The sequence below is a fragment of the Lytechinus variegatus genome, chromosome 9, assembly GCF_018143015.1.
Source record: "Lytechinus variegatus isolate NC3 chromosome 9, Lvar_3.0, whole genome shotgun sequence".
NCBI lineage: Eukaryota > Metazoa > Echinodermata > Echinoidea > Temnopleuroida > Toxopneustidae > Lytechinus > Lytechinus variegatus.
The window spans coordinates 24,168,217-24,193,933 of record NC_054748.1 but is presented as its reverse complement, the minus strand read 5'-3'; the positions used below and the strand labels follow the sequence as shown (position 1 = coordinate 24,193,933).

General features: G+C 37.4%; 1 protein-coding gene across 1 annotated transcript in view; it reads left to right on the top strand.

Moving 5' to 3' along the window:
• LOC121421897 (leucine-rich repeat-containing G-protein coupled receptor 5-like) overlaps positions 1 to 24,897 on the top strand; it is a 99,302-nt gene extending 74,405 nt beyond the window's left edge. The window contains exons 8-16 of the mRNA XM_041616698.1: positions 26 to 169; positions 902 to 970; positions 2,359 to 2,430; positions 17,674 to 17,739; positions 18,430 to 18,573; positions 20,078 to 20,149; positions 20,779 to 21,035; positions 21,815 to 22,006; positions 22,635 to 24,897. Of these exons, the coding sequence (XP_041472632.1) occupies positions 26 to 169; positions 902 to 970; positions 2,359 to 2,430; positions 17,674 to 17,739; positions 18,430 to 18,573; positions 20,078 to 20,149; positions 20,779 to 21,035; positions 21,815 to 22,006; positions 22,635 to 24,712 (3,094 nt within the window). The 3' untranslated portion in view covers positions 24,713 to 24,897. The remainder of the gene's footprint in view (positions 1 to 25; positions 170 to 901; positions 971 to 2,358; positions 2,431 to 17,673; positions 17,740 to 18,429; positions 18,574 to 20,077; positions 20,150 to 20,778; positions 21,036 to 21,814; positions 22,007 to 22,634) is intronic.
• Positions 24,898 to 25,717: the final 820 nt, after the last annotated feature.

Below are 25,717 nucleotides of genomic sequence, written 5' to 3'. Positions count from 1 at the left end.
GGATTCCCTTGTCACCCTTTTCCAGAAATCTTGCTAAAAACAAGATAAGCTACATCCCGGATCACGCTTTCTTCGGCCTTCGCCAGCTTGCTGAGCTGCATCTCAATAATAATCCCATCAGGGGAGTTGGGACCAAGGCTTTTACCAACCTTTCCGCTCTTACCGTCCTGTAAGTACTGGTGATAACGGGGTTAGGAGACCGTGATGATGATGATGATGGCGGCGATGATGATGGTGATGATTGTTTTGGTGGTGATGGTGGTGAATATGATGGTGATGATGATGGTGGATATGGTGATGGTGAAAATGTGGTGGTGGTGGTGATGATGATGATAATGATGATGTTGATGATGATGATGGTGGTGGTAGTGGTGGTGATGATGATGATGATGATGAAGATGATGAAGATGATGATGGTGGTGATGATGATGATAGTGGTTATGATGATGATGGTGGTGATGATGCTGATGATGATTGTTTTGGTGGTGGTGATGATGATGATGATGATGGTGATGATGATGGTGATGATGTGGTGGTGGTAATGATGATGATGATGATGATGGTATAGGTGATGAGGGTGATAATGATAGTTATGGTGATAAACATGATGATTGTGATGAAATCAAATATAATGATTACATTAATTATCATATACACGTACATTGACAACTATGATGATGGTGATTTTCATGAGGTTGATGATGATTATAATAATGATGATAATGATTATCATCAATTTGGTTATTAGGTAAGCTTGGTATTTTAGGTTATATGTAGGCCTACAGTCACCTTTCTAAAGTAAAGGGAAAGAAATATGGCATCAACTATGACTTGTGTAGACATTACGATAAATGAGATTATGTAATGATTTGAATGCATATTTTCTTTTTATAATGTCTAGAGCCATATCAGATGCTAAGAACCTTCAAGAATTTCCAGACCTAAACGGGACATTTAACCTACAAGAAATGTAAGTCACCCCTCCCTCTCTTTCCTTCCCCATCTCTCTCTCTCTCTCTCTCCCTCTTTCCCTTTCTCTTCATCTTCTCTAACCTTTCAACATCTCCAACAAGATATTCTACAATCCTCTTTTCCAAAGTCTTTCTGTTTCTCTCTTTCCCTTCTCTTTATCCTTTTTCTGTCTTTCTGTCTCTCTCTCTCTTACCCCATGTCTCTCGATGTATCAGCCATGTTGGCCATCTGCTTATCCATTTCTTTGTCGTTCTACCTTTTTATCTATATCCTTTTTCTCTCTCTCTTTCTTTCTCTATCTCAGTCTTCCACTTATATTCCAACATTCAAGCCAACTGACAAGGAAGTGTTCTCTGAACTCAAATGGACTTGCTAATGGCTTATAAATACATTTGATAAATGGATTGTGCCAAAACGAATTGAGAGATTATTGCAACCAAAGCACCATAACATAAAATGTGCATTTATATTGTATAATGATGCAAAGTGCCCAATAATTCGGAGGGCATGCACGTCACCGCAGGGGCCGCAGAATAGTTTTAAAAGTCAGTTGAAGGGAGGAGGGGGGCTGATCAAAGAGTTGGAGGTGGGGTTGGCTGAGCATGCAAAAACTCACAATCGAATGGTCATTTTTTTACGCTTTTGTACAAAGCTTTGGAAAACTGTGTGACGGGGAGGGGCTGAAGACCAACCACCCCCCTCCGATTTTGTCGCCCCTGCTGTGTTTAGTGCATGATTTATCTTTGCCATTATGCCACTCTTTATGTGCATGGAAAGTACTAAATCATCTAAAGTGATCAATCGTTAAAAGTACAGAGTGGTCTGGATGAAGCAATTATTTGCTTTATTTCGTTTTGTTTTTATTTTTCTCCTTTATCCTCTTTGGTGTCAGGGACCCCCATCCTTAATAGCTTTAGCACTTACATCCAATCTTGTCCATACATGTAGGTTTTTCTCAAACAATGGAGACAATAAATCTCTTGAAGCATTGTAAAGCAAGCTGTATACTTCAAATTGGCAATGCTATTATTTTCATTTGCAATTATTTCATATTTTAGGGTTAAACGATATGGATTAAGAATGTGAAGTTGTGGATTTAGCAAATTTGTAATGCTCAAATTTCATGGATTTTAAATTGGATAGGTACCAGCCAAGCACTGGATTTGTATTAAAATTTGCATAATTGAATTCAATTCTAAATCAGATTAAAATAATAGGATTCAAATTAAAGAAAAGTTGCATAATTTAACTAGTCACTTTTTAGCGAAAATGTATAAAGCAAATGGCGTCTGTTTTTTGTCTGGTAATTTAAAGAGTTTTTTGTCTTTTACAGTGTGTTATATATTTCTGTTTTATTGTTTTATTTTTTGTTTTGCATTCTTTTAGAACCCTAAACCGATGCAATATCAAACATCTACCAGAAGATTTATGCTCTCATATGACAAGTCTCCGTAAAATGTAAGTATCATTTTTGTGTCATATTTTGTACAATAGTTATGTAACCATGTTTGAGTGTAACCCTTCATTCAAATTGTGATTTGCTCTTTTATTAGCTCTCTCCCTCTCTTTTATCTTTCTCTCCCGGGTGTCTATCTGTATCTCTCGCACAACACACACACACACACACTCTCTCTCCTCTCTCTTACACACACACACACCCATTGGCGGCGCAAGCCAAACAAATAAGGGGGGGGGTCCACCTGAAACTTTGGATGGACACAGGTAAAAATATTTGGCAAACCAAAAAAAAGGTTATCAACCAAAATTTTGGGGGACCACACAGATTTTAGGGGGTCCACCTAAATTTAGGGGGATGCATGAAACAAAACTGACAAGCAAAAAAGAAAAAAAAATAGGTTATCAACCAAAATTTTAGGGGGGATCGTCCCCCACCTCAAATTTAGGGGGGGGGCAGTTCCCCCCCCCTCCCGCTTCCGCCGCCTATGCATACACCCTATCCACAGTTCATTGTTTACCGTCTCTGTTTCTTTCTTTTCCTCTCTTTCTATTGCACATTTTCCCCCATTTTACATTTAGTCAGTATATCATTCAATCTTCGTTGCCATGTATCTTACACTAAATGTCATGTTGTAAAATATGGGCACTAAAGTTGGACGATGTATGTATGAAATAAACCCGCACAATGCCGTTTCTGTTGATGTTGTTTTAGTTGATGGTGGTGGCTTTTTTGTTCTGTTTTCCATAAGCAGGTGGATGACGTTTGCCAATCGATTTGTGAGGGTAAAAATTGCATATCCAATTATTCAAAATAAGATGCGCCTTGTCCCTTTAAATCAACTGAAATATCAGGGTGGATGTCCATTGGTGTGTAGTAAGTCAAATGTTTTAGGTGGAAGAACATGGCGTATGGGTAGATTCTTAAAGTATTACGAGCAAAGCGAGCAAGACGCCTTATACTAAAAGTATTGAAAATATAATTTAGTGACAGACTTTGAAACAATTTAATTGATTATCATTTTCCTTTCTGCTTTCCTTTTTACGGTCATAGATATCTAAAAAGTAATTTTTTTTTATTATTTTTTTTTATTTGTTGGGGGCAACAGCCCTAAGTCCCATGCCATTACAATGTGAATGACCACTTTATCGCTTGCCCCGTGGTAGATAAAGGGAAGACAAGCTCCCGAGGATATTGAACTGTTGAGAGCAGTTTGTTTAATGAAACCAATCACTGCTGCCCAATACCATCAGCCATCCAATGAGAATCAAGAATGACCTTTCAAGCAATGTCTACATTAATGACGATTTAAAGTACGCTTTATGAGTGACATAGGAGAGAGCCCCGGTATGATGTAATGGAAGCATACAGCCTGCGCGCAACCCTGGGATTTAGAGTGGATAGAAAATGTTCATCCCATTTACATGAATTTGCTTTTAAAACTATGGGGGTAACGATCCTTTGTTCTATTGCAGTAGCCACGGAGGTGGGCAGGGTTGGCGACCACGTACCCCTGATAACTTCAAGTGAAATGTTGACATCCATTTACCCTAAATTATTGTGTCGTTTCGTAAAATGGGGGGGGGGGGTTGTTAATTTAGGTTTGCTGGTGTATTACTGCGCAGATATGGTCCCATGGGACAATCTCGCCTAAAATTTGCAACTAAAGAATAAAATAAGCATAAAAGTTAGAGAAAATTGGGGAGCGACAACAAAAAAAAGAAGGAAAAAAAGAAAGAAAGAAAGAAAGAACGACAAATAATGAAAAGTGTTTGCTGGGTCGTCAAGCTGCAATGCCACTATTTTTTTTCAATTAAGAAAATCACTTTTTATAAATCACCTTAGCTAATTTACCTGCTGGTAAATGTATGATATATCGAGATGATATATATCGGGACAAATGAAACGGTAATGAAATTTACAATACCAATATTTCACAATCGCTTTAGAATTATCGTGAGCAACATTGAGGCATATGTATATGTAATTTCTGGGGGACTACCATTCTAAGGGATTTTCCCCCTTTTAATCTTGACGTAAATGGTGTCCAAACATAAAAACCATGGATGACAAATCATGACATTGATGTCCGTTAGAAAAATGTTCCGACCGCATTATGGTTGGCACAGCGAGAAGACAATGATATTACATTTACGTAACTATAATCGTTAATATTAAGACATACAAGTTGTTAAAATGATTATTTGGTTTTTTTGTGTGTGTGCATGGTTGACCTGAACATGCAAACATAATATATGAAATGATTGTTAGTCAGTGAGAAACTAGTTAATTTATATCGTAATAATGAATTGGGTCTTAGACAACCCCATCAACATTTCATCTGATGTATTGCCTCGCCGCAATAAGAACCGTGTTGAAAAATCACCAACCGTGATTCGACCTTAATATAATGACGACATCCGAATTAATTTGACAAGAACATTGCAAGCTGCGTCCTTTAGAATTTATTGGAATTAATTGAGAAACTCAATCAATTAGGTTATCGGGCCTGGGGTACCTTCTGATAATGTAGCTTATGGGCATGAACAGGGAATGCGGAAAGAAAAGGGGCTGGGTCACAAAGACAGAAGGGGTAAAAACGAATATGTACATGCAATACAATACGGTGAATCTTGAACTAAGGAACGTATTCTGAAGTCGGGTTTAACTTAAACTCAGGTTTAAAGTTGTGGTTTAAGTATAGACAGCCAATTGTTACATAATCACTAACAGTAGAGACATCAAACTTCAGCTCATTCGGCTCTCAGATCATTTATAATTGTGTAGGAAGTATAAACAAATGATTGTCTTCACCATCGACGAATCAGGAAAGAGCACAGTAAACATAAAAACAACTTAATAAAAATGTTAATACTTTTGGCTTTCCATATTTAAACCACAACTGTAAACCTGAGTTTAAGTTAAATCCGACTTCAGAATACGGGCCATAGCCTGCAGGAACAGACTCATATTTGACACTTTAATCAATAACGGGTCTAGAGTGAAGACTAGACTCCAAAGATTCTGACTGGGTCAAATAAGAGCCAGCCACAGTATAGTGAATCTAGTCTTATTACTTCAGACACTGCATTATAATGCACCACGCGAAGTAAGGGGTCTGTGCCTGTACACAAAAAGCCACACGTCTAAAAGTAGGTGTTAAGACTTATTTTCGGGACATTTTCCAGGGGGGGAGGAGGGGGCATCAAGCTTGTGGCGTGCTCTTGTAGTTAAAGCTTCATGGGGGGGGGGGGGGGTACCTGATCGAGCCATTCCGTGTCTTTCGAATGGTGGCGTTAAATGGCAGAGCCTGACGGAAGTAGATTTTGAATTACGCCTGTGAAACTCAATTATACAAAACAAGCGACAATATCTTGTTCAAGTCTCAACTTTCCATTTAAAAATGATGATAATGATAATAACGATAATGATATTAATAATAATAAAAAGGATAATAATAACAATATTTAAAACAATAAAATAAGAGGAATTGGCGATAAAAAACAGATATCACTTATTTACATTTGCCAAATGATATTGGTTAATCCCCTTTTAGGCTATGTAATATCAAAATACGTTTGATTTATATTTTTTGTTTCAAATCTACGGAATATATCCTGTTTTTGGAGTTACTGCTTTCATGAAGATAGACAAAGGTTTCATCGCTCAAACAATACCCCCATCATCATCTGCATGCTGCCTATGCAGTACATGCTTGCGATCCAAATAATAATAATAAAACGATCTACATACAATCCTACTATCTGTAATCAAATATAAACCTGCCCTATCAACTGAAATATACATCCCTTGTGCCGAATACCGCATTCCAAATTCCCAGGCACGTGTTAGTATCAGACGAAATTTGCGCGCACTCCATTCGCATGGCATGTCCCTTTATTAAAAGAACATTGAAAATGCGGGGCTTTATCCATGCGACTGTCACACCAATGAGGCCGAGTCCATACCCACAGATGATAATGATATTGGAAATAACGTAATAGATTTAATCGGTCTGGAGTCGGTCTCGTTGATGTGACTGTGGCACCGTACTTGTATGTCAAGGGGCCAAGGTGGTTTTGTCATTTGGTTGTAAAACAGAAATGGTGATTGCGCTAATTCAGTCGGAGCTTGGAAGAGTTGCCGATGCGTCCCGGCCCTCATTAGCTAATTAACCTGTAAATGTGTGGTTCTGTGTGAATACTACATACAAATGAGTTCACAGATTTCCAGGCCATCGATGTAGCGTTTTCCTGTGTTCAATATATATAATTACAGAAAAAAAGGCTGTGTGTATACGAGTATTGTATAAGGATACAATTTTTTATGTGTGTTGAAATAAATGTTTATAATTATTTTAATCATAATGTACGCTCTAAAAAAAAAATATCGGGTAAAAGTGCTTAAGGTCAATGATGTGTCCAACAAACATTGGGCATTTCTTTTGGGCATTTTCATTTATCCAGTGTGATGAAAATTTTCCCATTCTAAAGTAATTGCTGCATATTTTTAACCTTAATGGATGTTACGCTTCCCGCATTGGGTAAAATACTGCCCCTAATTGGTTTAATACATACAGGAAATACCCTCGTGGAGGTAAAAACTTTACCCAATATTTTTTTACAGCGTATAAGCGATCACAATGCAGTGCTAGTGTGCCTTTTTTGTTCATAGAAAAACACACGAAATCATTAGTTTCTTAAAAGAATGAGACTCGATTGCGCTGCACATTAACGTGCATGTATAAATATCAAAACAGTAAAGGATATTGTTAAAAAAAATCTATATTGAAACGTATCTCAGAATTCACTTATTGTCTCCCCCCCCCCCCTACTTTCCTCTTACTTTTCCACCCTCCCACTTTCCTCATCCATATATATTTTAAAATCTCTATATAGGCCTTTATTGTGTTGAATTTAATTTTGATGTATTGTTCATAACCATTGCTCTTGAAATACACTCAGAGCAATAATCTTGATTACAGCTGACATTCAAAGTGCGTCGGTACCGATCTTAGGGTCCGTTCCGACTGCTACAGCAATCTCTCTTTCCTGAAATCTCTCGATTCTCTTTCTTGGCTGAGGAATTAATGGGATTGATGTCTCTGAAAGGCTTATATTCATTCATATACTCTTTAAAGGCACATTTGTGATTTCCACAATGTCCACAGGGAGATGAGCTGATCACTAAATGCTTAACAAAATGTGCGATAAATTCACGCAATTCTGTCCCAGCGAAATATACTAGTGATGATGATTATGATGACGATGCTTATGCTGCTGCTGCTGCTGATGATAATAAAAACCAGCATCAACAACAACATTGATGAAAATAATAATAATGATATTGATAATAATGATAACAACAATGATAACTATTACCATCCCAGGGTAGCCTCTTCAGCTGTATAAGCCTTTCTTCTAGTGGGTCATGCAGATCATTTTCCACTCCCAATGGAAGTTTTTATTAGAGAATTCTAAGCGAAAGCGTAACTCAAACAAATTATGAAATAATCACAATCATGATTTTCTTTTATACGACAATTGAAAATTATACACTTAGACGTAATAATTATGTGGGCGCGTCGTGGTCTAGTGGTTCTGACTCTCGTCTTTCAAACAGAGGGCCGTGGGTTCGAATCCTAGCCATGGCGTGTTTTCCTTCAGCAAGAAATTTATCCACACTGTGCTGCACTCGACCCAGGTGATGTGAATGGGTACCTGGCAGGATTGATTCCTCGAAAGCACCAAGCGCCTTCAGCAGCTGGATCTACAACCGGGGTAATATATAGTGCGCCATTGAATAGGCAACTAGATAATTCGGCGGCTCATGAATGCCACATGTATATATTATTGTTATTACTGATATAACAGACAGAATATGTTATTATTACGTTTCTCCATTCTCATATGTCCAGCCCCTGATAAGAAGGCAGAGGGTCCCATTTTTTTTTTAGAGTAAAAACCAATGCTGTCTGTTCCAATGGGGATTGCTTTGTATCGTATAACTATACGGCTGCGATATATGGAAACTTCTCAATTGATTTTCCATTACCTGAGGAAGCCCAATATTGGAGGAAGGAAGGCAAAATTGGAAACATTTGATTTTTTTTATTCCGAGATAAGATAAAAATGGGGGCAAGACCTGGGAATGTAAGTCATATGGATAGTAAGAAGAGAGAAATCGTGATATTGATCCCGAATCTAAGATACACTGTTAAAAAAATCTTTCTTTTTTCCTGATTTTACAGGAAAAAAAGAAAGAAGATTTGGCAAAAAGCAATAACAGAATCATTCTGTAATTTCATAAAACAGAAATTATTCTGCAATTCAACAGTACAGGTCTGTTTAAAAAGGGGGAAAAAGGGTGTTTTATTAACGGAAATTTGTGAGGTTCCATGCACCAAATACCGATTTTCTTGTAAGATTAGGCAATCTGGTAAGATTACAGGTGTTCTCGAGACTCTGCTGCAGGAGTTTCTTTTATTTTAGGGATAATTTTTCTAACAGTGTAGAATAGGAGAGATGTTCCTTTTTTCGAATCAAATTTAAATTCGTGTTCATTTCATTTCAGATAAAGAATATAAACAAACCAAAAATAAGAACTTTGCATCCACTCTAAAAATATTTGGTAAAAGTGCTTAAGGTTAATGATGTGTCCAACAAAATATTGGGCATTTCTTTTGATCATTTTTATTTATCCAGTGTGATGAAAATGTTGCCCATTCTAAAGTAATTGCTGCTTATTTTCTTAACCTTACTGGACAATATGCTTCCCGCATTGGGTAAAACACTGCACAAAATTGGTTGGACACATAATTACCCTCGTGGTGGTAACAATTTACCCAATGTCTTTTGCAGTGTAGTATATAGAATCATACAAAAATGTGACTTGAGATATATGCATAATCAGGATAATGTATTTTTTTTCAAATGAGTCAACATGAAAAATGAAATCGTACACAGCAAAAACTGTGGTGTTAACCGGTGTACATAGAGGACCACACCAGTTGTTTTACACTGGTGTTAAATTGGTGGTGTTAGTTTTACACGTATAGGTGTTATTACAACACCTATGGTTGTTACATTTACAGTCTTTGGTGTTATGTTCAATCTCTAGGGTGTTATTTTAACACCTCAGGGTGTGGTCCTCTATCAACACCAATTGGTGTCAGTTTTAACACCAAAGTGTTTACAGTGTATTAGCATTCAGTATCAATATCCGTGTATATGAAGTGAGCCCCTAAAAAGCATACGCTTTTTTAGTTTGTAGATCCCTAAAATATGATATGTTGTAGTATTTGCCTATTTTGAGACAAGCACAAAGCAGTAAGAGATCAAAACACTCAACGGAATAAGAGTGTAATTAGGCTCGTCTGCTAAGGAGTAAACAGTACTAAAGCAGCTGGGGTATACACTATTACATTAAGCGTTACATAATGTTGCATAATTATTATACCTTATATTAAACAAACTTACGATCAATTGATTAACTGATGAGCGAACACAGAATTGAAATAATAAGTAAAGAGATAGAAAAACAAAGTTTGACTTTGCCATGTTTCTCTCAAGCAATATACACTGCAAAACTCCGGTGTTGATTTAACACCAGCCCGGAATCTATATATGTCCACACCAGAGAAGTGTTAAACAACACGGTTTTGGTATTAGTCTAACACCAGATAGGTGGTAATACAACACCAATTAGTATTAAAACAGCATCGGTTTGATCCCAAACTGGTGTTGTTTCAATACTTCTCTGGTGTGGACATATATAGATTCCGGGCTGGTGTTAAAGCAACACCGGAGGGTTTTTTTTGCAATATATCGTCGTATCGCCGGTATGCTGTCTTAGTGAGATATGAACCTATTCAAGGCAAAAAGAACGGTAGAGGGCGTTGCATGTACTGAAGCAAATCGAGGAGCGTTAAAGCTCATACCTGCTATCTTATTGCATATAAGTGGGTCATGAATATCTAAAGTTTGTGTTTATTGCGTATCCAGGATTCTAGAATGGGGGGGGGGCACATGAAATGTCAGGAAAGAAATAAAAATAGGTAATGTGTTTTCTATAGAGAAAATATGACAAGCCAACCAAAATATATTAAAATAAGATTTTAATAACAAGAATAATAAGAAAAGAAAATGTTTTCACCCTGAGTAGTGTGCTATATTTGCACGAGAAACGGGAAGGGGCACAGAATATTACGAGATGATCTTTTTTATTCATACTTTGTGCGAAAATGGCGCGATTTGTTTTATTTTCCTTTGAAATCAGTTTATAACGTTTTATTCATTAAAATACGTTTTCAATCCTTACCTATTGACGTATGGAGATTTGGGTGTATATCTAATTTATCTTATACAACAAATATATATTGATATACGAGAACATTCTACCATAAGATCAGGCTCGGGCGGCAACAAGGTTTTTGACAAGGGGGGAATGCGGGGCACGGCGCGATCAAAAGATATAGGACATCATTATTTACTCAAACGGTATTTAAAGAATTGCATGGCTAAGATCGGTTTCTTTTCTTCTTTTTCTCTTCCTTTTGGTCCTAGTTTTTTGCCTTTTCTCTCCTTCTGTTTGTACAACTTGAAAAACCAAAGAGACGGCGACCTGCCCCCTTGTCTCAACGCTTCTGAAACCTGAAGTCGGGGACATGAATGGATAAATGTATCTAGTTACATACTGCCTGTATTTTTCTTACTTGAAAATCCAGGGACGGGGGTAACATTTCTAATTCTTCTCGATTAAGCCTATACGGAAAGGCATGCTCTCGGGCTACGGTTGGCTAACGGGCAAAATGTAAAGTGATGCTTGGTCCTTATAGCGATGCATCTCAATAAGCAATCCCATTGATCCATTTATATAAGCTTCACTATCATCCGTCGAAGCCAATGAATACCAGTATTAAGGGGAGATATATGGAAGCTGACATCGGAAGATGATCAATCGAGGCGAGGTACCCCCCCCCCCTCCTCCCTCCCTTCAATTTGCTCAATATACATGCACTTCCCGTTTATCCTACTTATCAGGGAAAATTGGCGCTGGCAATTTAAGAGCCGCGGTGTTGCCCCCGATGACACGGGCGATCCATTGCGTTTAGGAACGGAGACGGGATGATCAATGCTTTTCAGGATCTGTTTGTAGTTTCTAGAGTAACTGTTGACTTAATGCAATTATTGAAAAATCCCATAAATTGATACTGCGGCTGCGTTCACACTGGCTTGAAGAGACTTTCACTCTTTCGATCCTTGTACGATTGGTGAGTCCATGATTTCAAGAGGGGCATTTCCGCAGCTTTGTGCTACAATTGTTTGTTGTACATTAATAAGGTCACCATACGATTCCATATGTTTGGCATCGTAAAGGGGACCAAAAGCAAACCAATGCAGAGACTCGACGTTCATCGATGCACAATTATGTGTTGATTGTACGATGCTGGTACGACATGTTAAAGAGCTTTGTTTAACTCTGCGCTAATAAAAATCGTGGGCACTGATCGTGAATCCGTTCAAAAATCGTATACATTTACCGTAAACATCCGTAATCAGATCGTAGGATAAGCACGAAAACAATCGTTCACTCGGGTTATTTCGTGTCTTTTGCAATGAACACGATGATCGTAATCAACTATGCACTTGTTGTTTATTTATTACTTCATTTGTTTTAATCAATTATAGAAAAAGAGGGAGGAAGGGTGGTGGGGAGGCTATTTGTCAAGATTTCACAATTGGAAATTTTTAACCTATATTTGGGGACAAAAAAGGTTAATGAAGGTCATTGGATAAAATTGCGAAACAGCTGGTGATAATGCTGGGTGCATGCATTTAAACACTAATTCACTGGTTCAATGTCCTTTCCGATTAACTATGATGGTATTTTAATGAAATTCACTGAAAACCACTTTTTATGTGGATTTGTAATATCTGTTAGGATTTCTCTGAGACACTGGAATGCTATCGATTTTTTTCGATTTGTCATTTGGATTTAATTAAAACCTCTACTCACAATGTTATTGACGAAACCCATGCCTTCAGTACATTTATAATTAAATTTCTTTTAATGTAAAATCTAATAAAATGCCAGGTCAAGAGCTAATCCTGCCTCCGAATACAGATTGGTGTATTTTCAGTGGTTAATTTTGTTTTGATTATAGTTGCCTTTCAAATAACCATTATCAATTATTTTTGCGGGTGCTTTGTTTTGCGATGAACTCTCAAATCAATCGGAGCAAAGAAACTTTTTTTTATAATTTTATAAATCTTATACTATTAGAAGAAGAGGAACATTTGATTTGATGCATATAACATGAGATCCGTGTATCCTCTCCCTCGAGTAAAAGGGCAACAAAAATGTTCAGCAAAATATCCAAGGCATTTTCCTTTCTAACCATTTCTTTATTACATATCGATCTTTTCTTTTCATCTCACCATAATTTTCTTTGTATCTAAAAGAGATGAATCTATAATGTCCGATTTGGTTTTGAAGGTTCACTAGCTGTTCTCAACTCTCCAGTCACACAGTTTAAAGAGGCTTTAATAGGAGGAAATGTAAACAAATTTCCGGCATTATTCCTATGTGTTTAAGATCGCATGCTCGATCTGTAATGAAAATCATAAGTCTGAAATAATTGGAACCAGTGGGTGCTGTTACCCCCCTCCCTTCCCGATAACATTTTTTCATCGTAAAAACTATTGCGTTATAGACTAAACCAGTTGTTGTTCTGAGAATAGTGCATCCTCATGTGTCCCACAAATAAATAAACGTAATCATGTTTGAACATAAATGTAACACTATGTATACATGATAAAGTGCTATGATAATTAACACGAATAGGATAAACACCAATTAGTGTTTAACTACTTAGCACTTGAGTTAATATGTATCAACAATTTTCATAAAGAGTTGTTGATTATAACATCAACAACTCTTTATGAAAGTTGTTGATGTTATAATATGCTTGCTATGTGGTGCTCTTTGTTATAGTACTGGCGGTGTTTAATTTCAACACCACCGGTTTGTGTAACTGATGAGAAAATGACGATAAGATAAGTCTGATAATTGGATAAATGGTATGAAATGGTAAGAGAAACGAACAATAGCGCCACCTCATGTCGTCAACTATTCACATCTTGCCAGCATATTGAAACATTCTTTTCTGTATAGTCTTGTAATATAGACCCTTTTGAATGATAAAACACTTATTAACCACTCAACACAACCATGCCGCACTGTGGCACCAAGTAGCAAATCAAGTACTTTACTCCCAAAACATCTTAGTTTTTCTGTATGAATAGGTTATTTCATTCTCTGTATTATTAATGGTTATCTCAAATTGTATATTTTCCAAAACTATAGCTATTATAACATTCAGCCAATGAGAGACCATACAAAATGTTGGTCAGTTCTCCCCTACCCTTATAAAATTTCAGACGAAATAGTGTTAAACAGGGAAAATGTAATAATTCGAGAGATTGTGTATATTATTCAATGGTGGCATTCTCAGAATGAAGCATTCTCCGTGAGAACAAATTGGCACTGTTTGAGTAGTTTAGTATTTGATCTGGCAATATCAAATGTGAAACTTTTAATTGCCTTTAATTGTGTGCATTCTGCTGTCACCTTTTTACGTTCATTTACTGTGAATTTTATTTCAATTACTTGTTCAAATTAAGCATGGGAAGCAATCATTAAATTAATACATTTTGCAACTATAATTATTTGAAGTTTGTTTTCGTTGCTCCCGCGCCCGTAACCCAAGCATTTATTTTGCGCCCTTCTGCTGAAGGCAGATAATGGAGTCCTGTTTAGATTTTATTGCTATGGATGATTTGCGGAATGGATCGTCGAGTCATAAAACAGACTGTTAATCCAATTAAAGGATAAATAAATCGGGTTGCTTAAGTTCATGACATTAATCTGTAAATGTCCCGACAAAAAAAAAATGCAAAGCAGTGCAATCCACTTTCGATCTTCAATTTTTGTTTCAGTCGACGCAGTTCCCATCCCTATCTGATGTAATAAATGTCATCAACCTGAGCAAACTTTTAGAATATAATGTGAACAATTAAAATGAAATATTTATGTTACATGATCCCTTTTACTAGTTCCTGAGGGCGGGGATGATTAAACTGTCACTTCTGTTTAGAAGGTCCTCTTGGTTTTTATCTACCATCTTTGATGGGATCGGATTATAGCCTTAAACAATTAATGACATTTTGTGTGTTTGATATTGCGACGACTGCTTCATAGATGCGTGCAGGATAGACCCATTCGATCTGACGTAATAGAAAGTTTTTTTCAGCGATTTTATTTTTACGCTGTAAAAAAATGAAATGCTAATTAAGCACTTACAGTGCTTGCATAGTGACTGCACTACGAGTGCTGATTTTCTAGTTTCAAATTTAAACTAGAAAATCAGCACTCGTAGTGCAGTCACACAGCAAAAACTGTGGTGTTAACCGGTGTACATATATATAGAGGACCACACCAGTTATTTTACACCGGTGTTAAATTGGTGGTGTAAGTTTTACACCTATAGGTGTTATTACAACACCTATGGTTGTTACATTTACACTCTTTGGTGTTCTGTTCAATCTCTAGGGTGTTATTTTAACATCTCAGGGTGTGGTCCTCTATTAACACCAATTGGTGTCAGTTTTAACACCACAGTTTTTACAATGTGGCTTAGGTCGATGGGATTGCGCTTTGCCGATATATATTTTAATAAATTCCATAGATAGAGAATAGTGGAGGTGCATTCATTATTATGTTATGAACATTAGGTTAATTAAAAAGAAAGAGAAGTATATCAACAGATACATGTACATTGTATAAACAATTTGGCATTCTTCGCATAAAAGCAATAGCTTTGCCTGCGTATGTATGGGCCACTGCCTCACTGATACTATTATACAGTGTTACTCAAACAATTTAGTGAAGCCCAACAGAAAGGAACATATTTAAAGGACAAGTCCACCCCAACAAAAACTTGATTTGAATAAAAAGAGAAAAATTCAACAAGCATAACACTGAAAATTTCATCAAAATCCGATGTAAAATAAGAAAGTTATGGCATTTTAAAGTTTCGCTTATTTTCAATAAAATAGTTATATGAACGAGCCAGTTACATCCAAATGAAAGAGTTGATTACATCACTCACTCACTATTTATTTTGTATTATATTATATAAAACATGAAATATTGTTATTTTACTCGTCATTGTCATGTGAAATGAAGTTTCATTCCTCCCTGAACACATGGAATTCCATTATTTTAACATTTTGTGCTTCAGGCAAGGAGGTCCTAATCGTCAAATTCGTAAAAATTGAAATATTATATAATTCAAACAATAAAAACCAAAAGAAATAGTGAGTGAGTGACATCATCGACTCTCTCATTTGGATGTAACTGGCTCGTTCATATAACTATTTTGTTGAAAATAAGCGAAACTTTGAAATGTCATAACTTTCTTAATATTTTACATCCGATTTTGATGAAATTTTCAGCATTGTGATTGTCTGATTTTTCTCTATTGATTTAAATCAACATTTTTCTGAGGTGGACTTGACCTTTAAAGTGTTCAAGTTCCGCCAAATTTTTAGATATAAAATTGTGAAGTCAGGTGAGAAATCATTATTTGTTTCATAGCAAAAGTCAGGGGGAAATCACCGACCATCTATTTGTATAAAATGGATAGGAGGTTTTGCTCATTGCGTGCGGCTAATTAGAATCCTATAATACAAAGTCATTGTGCGATGTGGATCAATAAATATTTTCGTTTTTCTTTTCCAAGACAGAATAATGAAACATCCACTTTCGGGAAAAAAACGTGGGCACTATATTACAAAGTCGATAAACCACGATTGTATTTTTAAAGATGACAGGACGCTATATCTATATTCATCCTGAATTCCTAGTAACAGATTCTTTTAACTGCTCAGAGACAGGTGTCTCGTTCAATAACCGGTAATTAGTTATGCCTATGGGATCTCTAGAAATGTTTCCTCCCATTTCCTTCAGCCCATATCCTAGATGCGAGAGTGGACGAGGTAGAACAACTCTTGCCGATGATATCTGCAGGCGTTTTTCTCACCAATCCTGTAATATTTGATTGGCTTGCCTCGGAGGTAGACCATTCAAAGGAATTTTATGTCGATTAGGTTTCCCACTTAAGGCGGGAAAGAGGTTTTTAAAGTTCTTTGTGGTGTTCTTTTGTTTTAAGATTGTAATTCTAGACTTTGTCGGGTTTTTTCCGGTAATATCCTCTCTTAAAAATATCCTGTAAGAACCTGCACACCATTTATTACTTCTAGTTTTCTTGTTTTTTAGTCACCTTTTTATTTTTATTTCTCCTTTTCTCTTCTAACGTTTCCTTTTCCTTCCCATTTCCCCTTTATTTATTCTGGTACTTATTCTTCTTCTTTCCGTTTTGAATACTTTTTTTTAATACTTTTTCTTTTTTAGTCTTCCAGACTTTATTTTCATTAAGCTCTGCCCATTTTGAAAATGATTCTTTGAAAAGATATTTTGAGTCTTCCTGATCTTCTTCTTTCTCTTCTTTTAACGTTTCCCTCTTCTATCATTTACCCTTTCTTTCCCTTGGTTCATCATCATCTTCTTCTTCTTCTTTTTTTTCTTCTTTTTTTTCTTCTTCTCCTTCTACTTCTTCTACAGTAATTCTTCTTCTTCTACTTTGTCTTCTTCTTCTTCTTTTTTTTCTTCTTCTTTTTCGTCTTTCCGTTTTGAATACTTGTTTTTATACTCCTTCTATTTTAGTATTCCAGACCTCATTTTCTTTAAGCTCAGTCTGAAAGACACCTACCCTCTCTTACTTATACCTCTCACCCCCCCCCCCCCCACCGATCTCCTCCATTCATCGGATTTAGTCTTTCCCATATGCACATATCCTCCAATTCCTGTGGAGTATTACAGCCAGTCACCAATGAGGCGCACACATTGCTAGACAAACACTTTTACATCCTACCGGGCACCCGTGTAGCTCCTGGGTGGAGAGTGGCAAAGTGTGATTTATGCTTTGCTAGGACATTACGCTGCGGTGGAATTCGAACACACGACCCTCAAGGCGACCCTCAATTACAAGGCGAGGGTCAAAACCAATACACCACGGCTCTCCGATCAAATCACCACAATCATCATCATCGTCGTCATCTATGTAATTGCTTTACTATTATTATATAAACATCACACTTTTGTTATTTTTTTGCTCATCTCAGTGATTTCCACTCCAATCAGATCAGCGTGATTCCAGACCTTTCGGGGTGCACTCAACTGAGAATGATGTAAGTAAAATACTATTTTTAGAAAAGGTTTGACTCATTCCCATTATCTTTTCCTTAATTCCTTAATATTAGTAGCACTGGTAGTGGGTTAAGTTGTAATTGTAGTAGTGGTAGTCGTGGTGGTGGTGGTGGTAGTAGTAGTAGCAGTAGTAGTAGTAGTAGTAGTAGCAGTAGTAATAGTAGTAGTAGTAGTAGTAGTAGTAGCAGTAGTAGCAGTAGTAGTAGTAGTAGTAGTAGTAGTAGTAATAGTAGTAAGCAAAAAAAGAAAGGTCTTCAATCACAAATAAAGGATTTCGTACTAGAAAAAAAATTGACAAGCAAAAAAAAAGAGAAAAAAGGGTCTTTCAAGCTCGTCAGGGGGGGGGGGGCAGGGAAACGTAATTTGCATGGGTTTTAGCTTGTCGGGGGGGGGGGGGAGGGGGCAGACTGCCCCCCACCCCGTAGGTACGCTAGTGATTGCAGGTGTCCAACCACTCCTTTTCATCAATTCAGTTTCTCGCTCAATACAATATCACCACACGTGTGATTATGTAAAAAGAGCCTTTTATTCAATTCAGTAGTAACCCTTCAGTTTATTCACTCACAATCAAAATCGGACTTGGACATATTATTCAGCAACGGCATTGTGTCTACAGGTCCATGAACTTGCTTGTATCCGTCACTCTTCGTTACCCGTTTTTATCTTGACAGAGATCTGAAAGTTAATCAGATAACCTCACTGAGGGGTCAACCTTTCTTCTCCCTTTTCCATCTCCTCGACCTGACTCTCAAATCAAATCTCATCCAGGCTATTCCTCAAGATGCTTTCCTCGGGCTCGAAAATCTCAACTACTTGTGAGTATAAACACCTTCTTAATAACGGGGAACTGAGTATTTCCGATGGGTGGGGAGGGGGGGGGTGGTGATGGCCAAAATGTGGTCTTCATGTTTCTGTTGTCATGCACTTAAAAAAATTTGACCCAATCCTTTTTATTTTTTTACTCTTTCGTATTTATTTAATATTTTAGTATTTTCTTCCAAAATCCTATTTACAGTTTTTTTCCTTTTTTGGGGGGGGGGGGGTCATGGAGGGGTATCCCCCTATCTCTGACAGAGGTGCTGCCCGTTTATATTAAAGGGAGTCTATGTTCCGTAGAGTTAATTACCACAACAGGATTTCTGCAATAAAACCATGTACTTCATTCGATAGTCTGGATTTATATACCTATTCATATAACTGCTAGGATACAAAGTGAATTTTTATAATAGGAAGTACGTGGTCATTTGATCCTCGTTGAAAAACAAAGATTTTGGAAGTGTACTGGATTGACTTTGTTCCTTGTTTTCAAAATGCTAAAATATGGGTATTTTAAAATGTCATGCAGTTGTATTAATTTTCTTCTTCTTTTCACCCAGCGGCTTTACATTTTTTAGGAAGGGGGGTGGGGTTTGAGGTATTCACCACAAATTTTACGCCGTTCCGTACCTCAAACAAAATTTGACAAGCAAAAAACGAAAAAGAAAAAAGTCTACAATTTTTTTAGAGGGTTTTGAATTCAGGGGGGGGGTTGGGTATAAAAAATAAGGGGAGTTTGAACCCCTGTACCCCCTCCCCCTGCGTACGCCACTGATAGACATGATAGGTGTGGAGTAGTTCAAAGTTTAGATTTGATATGAATTGGACAATTCTGAGAACTGTACTGATGCAATCCCATTCTGAAATACGAAACACTTTCAGAGAACTCATCTGTAGCCACACTCTGTTGGAAAAAAAGTGCTAGTTTCATTCAGAAATAAAAATGAATTGCTAACTGTAAGGCTTTGCTGTAAGTCTAACTTCTTGTTACTTACCTCTGAATATTTAGGCGTTGACTAAGTATTTGTATTTTATGTTTTCCTCAAGATATACTAAAAGATAGACGTTAATAATTATGCTCTGATTTTGCAGTATCTGTAAGCAAAAATCCACATTGTAAAAACTAGTTACCGGAAAGGAACATTGTTGGCATGACTTACGCAATAAACAAAAGTATATGCAATACAAATGCAGGACCCTCCGTTTTAAACACAGTGCAATACCATATTTTATCGATCTCCTTAATAACCCGTAAAGTGCATATTTTCATCATAATTTCATTTTGTATACTGGATTTTTATTAATGTACCATTAGTTTTGTCATTATTACAATGTTGTTTTATGCTATATTTGCAATTGTTATACCTACAAATTTTCAGCTTTTTAGCTGCAGTATGTGTATGATTGTTTTACTAGAAATAAATAAAATATAAAAGGAAATGAATATGTGATATGTAAGTATCAGATAATGAACTTTGTTTTCGTAATGTGTATTTCTTTTAGAGATCTTAGTGATAACAGAATCACAGCCATACATCCACAGGCATTTGTATCGGTTGGAAAACTCGAACATCTGTAAGTAAAACCAAGAAAACGAAAATAATAACACACCAAACAATAATGATACTAGTATTGATAACAATCATGATGATAATGATAGTAATGATATTAATACTATTGATAATGAGAACGATAAAAGAAAAAAGCAGAGGAGAAAGAAGAAGAAATAAAAGACAATAATGATGAAAAAAAGAAAAAAAAAGAAGAGGAGGAAGGATCATTATTATAACCTAATAATGACTAATAATATGATAGTTATAAGCTTTGTTCTTTCTGTAAGGTTTTTTTATCTAGTTTGTAATATTGTATTGACTATTATTTGTATCCTTCATATTTTTATTGCCATTCTTTATCATCACGAACAGTATTATCATTATTATCCCTTCGAAATGCCTATCCTTGGGGCTAATACCTTTATAGTCTGTACTGCTACAAGTGCAAAATCTGTTAAGTCTATTGTCTCGTAAAACATATTGTCTAATATAAGTTACAATATTGCTTTATGTAAGCTTTATATGCCATGTAATGTTATTTTTTAGGCTAAAATTTTACAGTGCAGGGGTGTTTACATATCTACTCTAGATATCAAATAGTTATTAAAATATTTTTTATTGTATTTCTGTGCTATCTTTTCCATTGTCCAGCAATCTCGTCAGCAACATGTTCCCAACCCTGCCGCATGAGGGCCTGACATCCTTGATCACCCTTCAGACGACAGAAAATAAATACCTCTTGGACATCCCGCCCCCGGATTCACTGCCCCGTATCCAACACATTGTAACATCGTACGGGTACCACTGCTGCCTCTATCTTGGACTGGATAGAGTAGAGCGCCCTCCAATGACCGAGACTATCACATGGTCATCGAGGTCCCACTTCCCAGGGTCGGACCATTTCTCAGGTGACTTTTCAGTGATTCCACAATTGACTGGGAAAGGAAGTTGGGCAAAGTTTTCGATTTCATTGCATTGAGATCTGTTTTGGTTGATGTAGTATGGTGTTGGTGGTTTGAGGCCCCGTTGTGGCACTGATATGGGGTGTTGCAAGAAAATTGAAACTGATTGTAAGTCAATTTCAAGTCCCCAAATCACGTGGAAGTCATGCATTCCATTAAAAAAATATGCAATTGATTTGGTGCTCTGCTTCTCGCAACAACAAAATTAATGTCATTTAGTTCAGATTTATCTATCACATGTAAACTAGCATCTGAAATTTGCAATTGATGGAAAATAATGTAGTTCCTTGCAAGACTCCTCATAATGAGGGTTTATTGCTTTTTGGAGTCATCAGAGGAGCTTTTTTATTATCCATTGCATGCAGAAATTTCATCGACTCTTGCTTAGCCGATGGAAGGCCATGAAATTCATGCAGACTTTCAGATTGAGAAGAAAATATCTATCTAAACATGAAAAGTCCTGTATTGAAGGCTTTTGATTTCAATGTGGAGAGCTCATGGGGAAGGGGATGACCATAGAAGTCAAAGAAGAAGCAAGGTTGGGTTGGGGTTGTAGGATGCACTGGATCATACAAAGAGAAGTGGGATGGCTTCAAGTGCAGGTTAAGTCGGACCTCACCTGTTCATGGGGACCAGACTGGATTCAAGTTTTTGATTGCTACTACTACTACTTCTTTTTACCACTTCTAAGATGGTTTCTCTCATGTTTGAACTTTTTGTTCTAGATGACGACAACAGTAGCTGGTTTTCAAGCATCGCGATGATGGAGACTCCGTCCGTCCGGCGAAGCTCCCACTATGACAACTCAGATTACTGGCAGTCGAGCCTAGATATACAAGATAACTACTACATGCACGATGTAGGGAGTGCAGTCTTCATCCAGCCGAGTTATAATATCTCATGTAAACCTCTGCCAGGTGTGTAGATCATAATTAATGTATGTATGGACAAAGCACCATTTTGCCCTATGTGGTCAGTGGTAATAGGTGATTTTGTCCATACATAAGAATTATATAAGCAAAGGGTATCAAATAGATATTACGTGCATTATTGACGAAATGATGTCTTCACACAATCTTTCCCTAATATCTCTGCCAGGTAAAATGGATAATAAGCCCGTTCTGACATGGTCCCATATGGCCATTTGGTTTGAATTAAAATATGGGGATCTTGTTTATACTATGAACAAAACACCCAAATCCAATATGGTAAACGGACAGAATATGCATATTGTTGTATACGAACGTAATTTCTGGTCTTTGCCATTCGCTGAAATAGAGTAACTAAACAGGATACAGTTTGTGTTTTTTCTTTCATAACAATCATTGCTGCCAATGTTTTCACATTTCAAGAATGGCTATTCGTTTTTAATGTAATTTTTTTTCAAGAAAAGAAAAACAATACCGATAGGGACTAAACTTAACTACAAAGCTTTCTTGTTAAGATATGATATTGTAAAGATTCGCACACTTAATTCATCAAGCTGCCGACAAAATAACAATATACGTGAATTATGTGAGTTACTTCTTCTACTTTCGTATACAGGTCCCTTTCTCCCATGCAAGGATCTCTTTGGGTCGTGGTTTCTCAGAGTGAGCGTCTGGTTTGTCTTTCTTCTCGCTATAGTCGGTAACGCCACCGTCATCATTGTCATCTTTCTATCTCACTCCAAGATGGATGTCCCTCGGTTCCTCATCTGTAACTTAGCCAGTGCAGATTTCGCCATGGGGTTGTACCTCAGTATCCTCGCGAGCAAGGATGCGGCGAGCCTCGGTGTGTTCCGTCAATCGGCTGTCCAATGGCAGCTGGGGAATGGATGCAGGGTGGCTGGTTTCCTGGCTGTGTTCTCCTCCGAGCTCTCGATATACACCCTGACGACCATCACCTTAGAGAGGTTCTATGCCATCAAGCATGCCATGCATCTGGAGAAGAGGTTGAAGTTAAGACGGGCAATCATCATCATGGCTATTGGATGGATTTTCGCAATCACCATCGCGACCTTGCCGCTCTTGAAGTATGGCATCAATCACTACAGATACGCCGTTTGCCTTCCGGTGAAGGTCGATGATACTAAGTCTCTGATTTACGTTGCGACTATAATGATTTCAAACGGACTAGCCTTTGTAATCATCCTGCTTTGCTATACCAGCATCTATTGTTCCATTCAGGGATCCCATGCCTGGAATTCCAATGACTCCCGGGTGGCCCGTAGAATGTCCCTGCTGGTTTTTACAGATTTTGTGTGCTGGGCACCATTTGCCATATTCGCATTAGCATCTGCCTTTGGCAAGGACTTGATCCCGCTGGCAGGATCGAAGGTCCTTATTGTTTTTGTACTCCCTGTTAACTCTTGCGCCAACCCTTTTCTGTACACCCTCCTGACAAAGCAGTTCAAGAAAGATTGCAGGACAATCTGGAGAAGGTTTGCAACCCATACAGTCCTGCGCAGAAGATCCTTACGGTCTGCAGCAACCATAAGCCTTGGTCGACAGCTTCAGGCCAGTAACACAATGCAGACTGTTCGAACTCCGTTCCAGCAAACATCAGTAAGCCAGGAAGGAATGCTTGGAGATTACAACGGAGTTGTAGGCGGAGACCGGACCACAACCAATGAAATATTGGAGACATCCACAACAATCCCAGGAAACTCTGTTGTTCATAGACCATCCTTTCAGTACCAGTTGAGCAGCGACTCTTTCGGTAACATGCTTTCTCCTGACATGAGCATCTCAGATCAAGATCAATCCAGGAGAGGCTCTGGGTCCCCCTTAATTGATAGGCTTCGTAACGGCAAGCCATGTTCCCCAAAGAAGGTTCAGACAGGTTGGACAAGGTTCTCACTCCGTCGCAAACTTCCTTTCTTGAGAAGGTCAGAACGAGGAAAGGATGTGTCAATGACAGTCGCTAATCACGACAGGACAAACTACCTCCCGAATCACACCAGGAGGAAATCGTCAGTAGATGTCATCAAACAGAAGCGGTTGGATGATTTGATAGAGCGGAGTCAAGAGGTTTCCCCGGCCCCATCCCCTCTTCGGGGTCAGGAATTTTTTTCTAGTCCCAACAGGAATGAGAACAACGACAACACGGACAGTTTCAATGATGCCTCAAGCTACCATACTGCTTTTTGCGAGAGTCCAGCCAGAACTGCCACAAATGCCAAACTGTCTTTCTCTCGCCGCAGTACGGTGGAAGAGGCCGAAATGTGCCAACTTATGGAATCAAAAAGCTCACAAAGGAGTTCATGTACTCCACACATCAATAATGAGCCGGACGAATCAAGCAAATTCATCACCAGCTTTTGCACCGAAGAACGTCAAAATGTGGACCTCGGTGATGATTTAGGTGAGGACATCGTCGCGAAAAGCAATGACGAAGATATAGACCTGACAGGGGGCACCCAAAGTTCTGAGAAAGCGAACTTACACCATTGGCATCAACCCAACCAAGGCCCTATCCCTAGTATAACCATCGAACACCTCTCTCCAGCTCATTCCCAACGGGTCCTTAACCAAAGTAACGTCCTCGATGAGGATTTAACGAAAGATAAACAAGAACCAATGCTGCAGATATTTGGAGCCTTCGAGACCAGACACATTGGACCAAAGGAGAGCACTGTCTGAAGATAACTTTTTTGTGAAGATTTATGTGCGATTATATTATATGCTTTTTTAAAAGACAGATTTTTCTAAGTTTCAAAATGTTTTAAATGTGAAGGACCATCATTGCCTTCCTCAATGGACCTTATCAATCAAGTCTCCTTATAAAGATAACTTTTTTTTCTTACGATTATCTGGTATCAAATTATATGTTTGTCATTTTTAGCTCATCCGGCCCGAATTGCCAAATGAGCTTATGCCGTGGCGTCCGTCGTCTGTCGTCCGTCCACAATTTCAAAATACTTCTTCTTCGTCATTTCAAGTCCGATTTTAGTTCTGTTTGCTTTATATGATAGCATTAGGCGGGGGATATACAACTTCTACACAGAATTTTGAAACTCATTAAATATGCTAATTTATGCATATTTTTCAAAATTCACAAAAATGTTTCTTCTTTTTTATTTGTTGACCATTTTTTTTTATTTCTGCTTGCATCTGGTAGAACTTCATGAGATTCACCAAACTTCTGCACATAATTCTGACTAGAACAATTTTTATGCAAATTTGTGCAAAATTAATTCATGCACATTTTTAAAAATTGACATAAAATGCTTCTTCTTCTTTATATGTTGACCGATTTTGATTCTTTTTCTTCAATCTGGTAGAGCTTTATGAGGTTCACTAAACTTGTACACAGAATTTTTAGTAGAAAATTATTTATGCTAATTTATGCGAAATGTATGAATCACAGAAAATGCCTTCTTGTTCGTCAATTTTAAGTCCAATTTCAATTCTGTTTGCTTTATATGATAGCATTAGGCGGGGGATTCAAAACTTCTACACAAAATTTTGAAACTCATTAAATACGCTAATTTATGTGCATTTCTCAAAATTCACAAACATGCTACTTCTTTATTTGTTGACCGATTTTGATTTTGTGCTTCCATCTGTTAGAACTTCATGAGGTTCACGAAACTTCTACACAGAATTTTGAAATTTTGTCTAAAACAATTTTTACGCTAATTTATA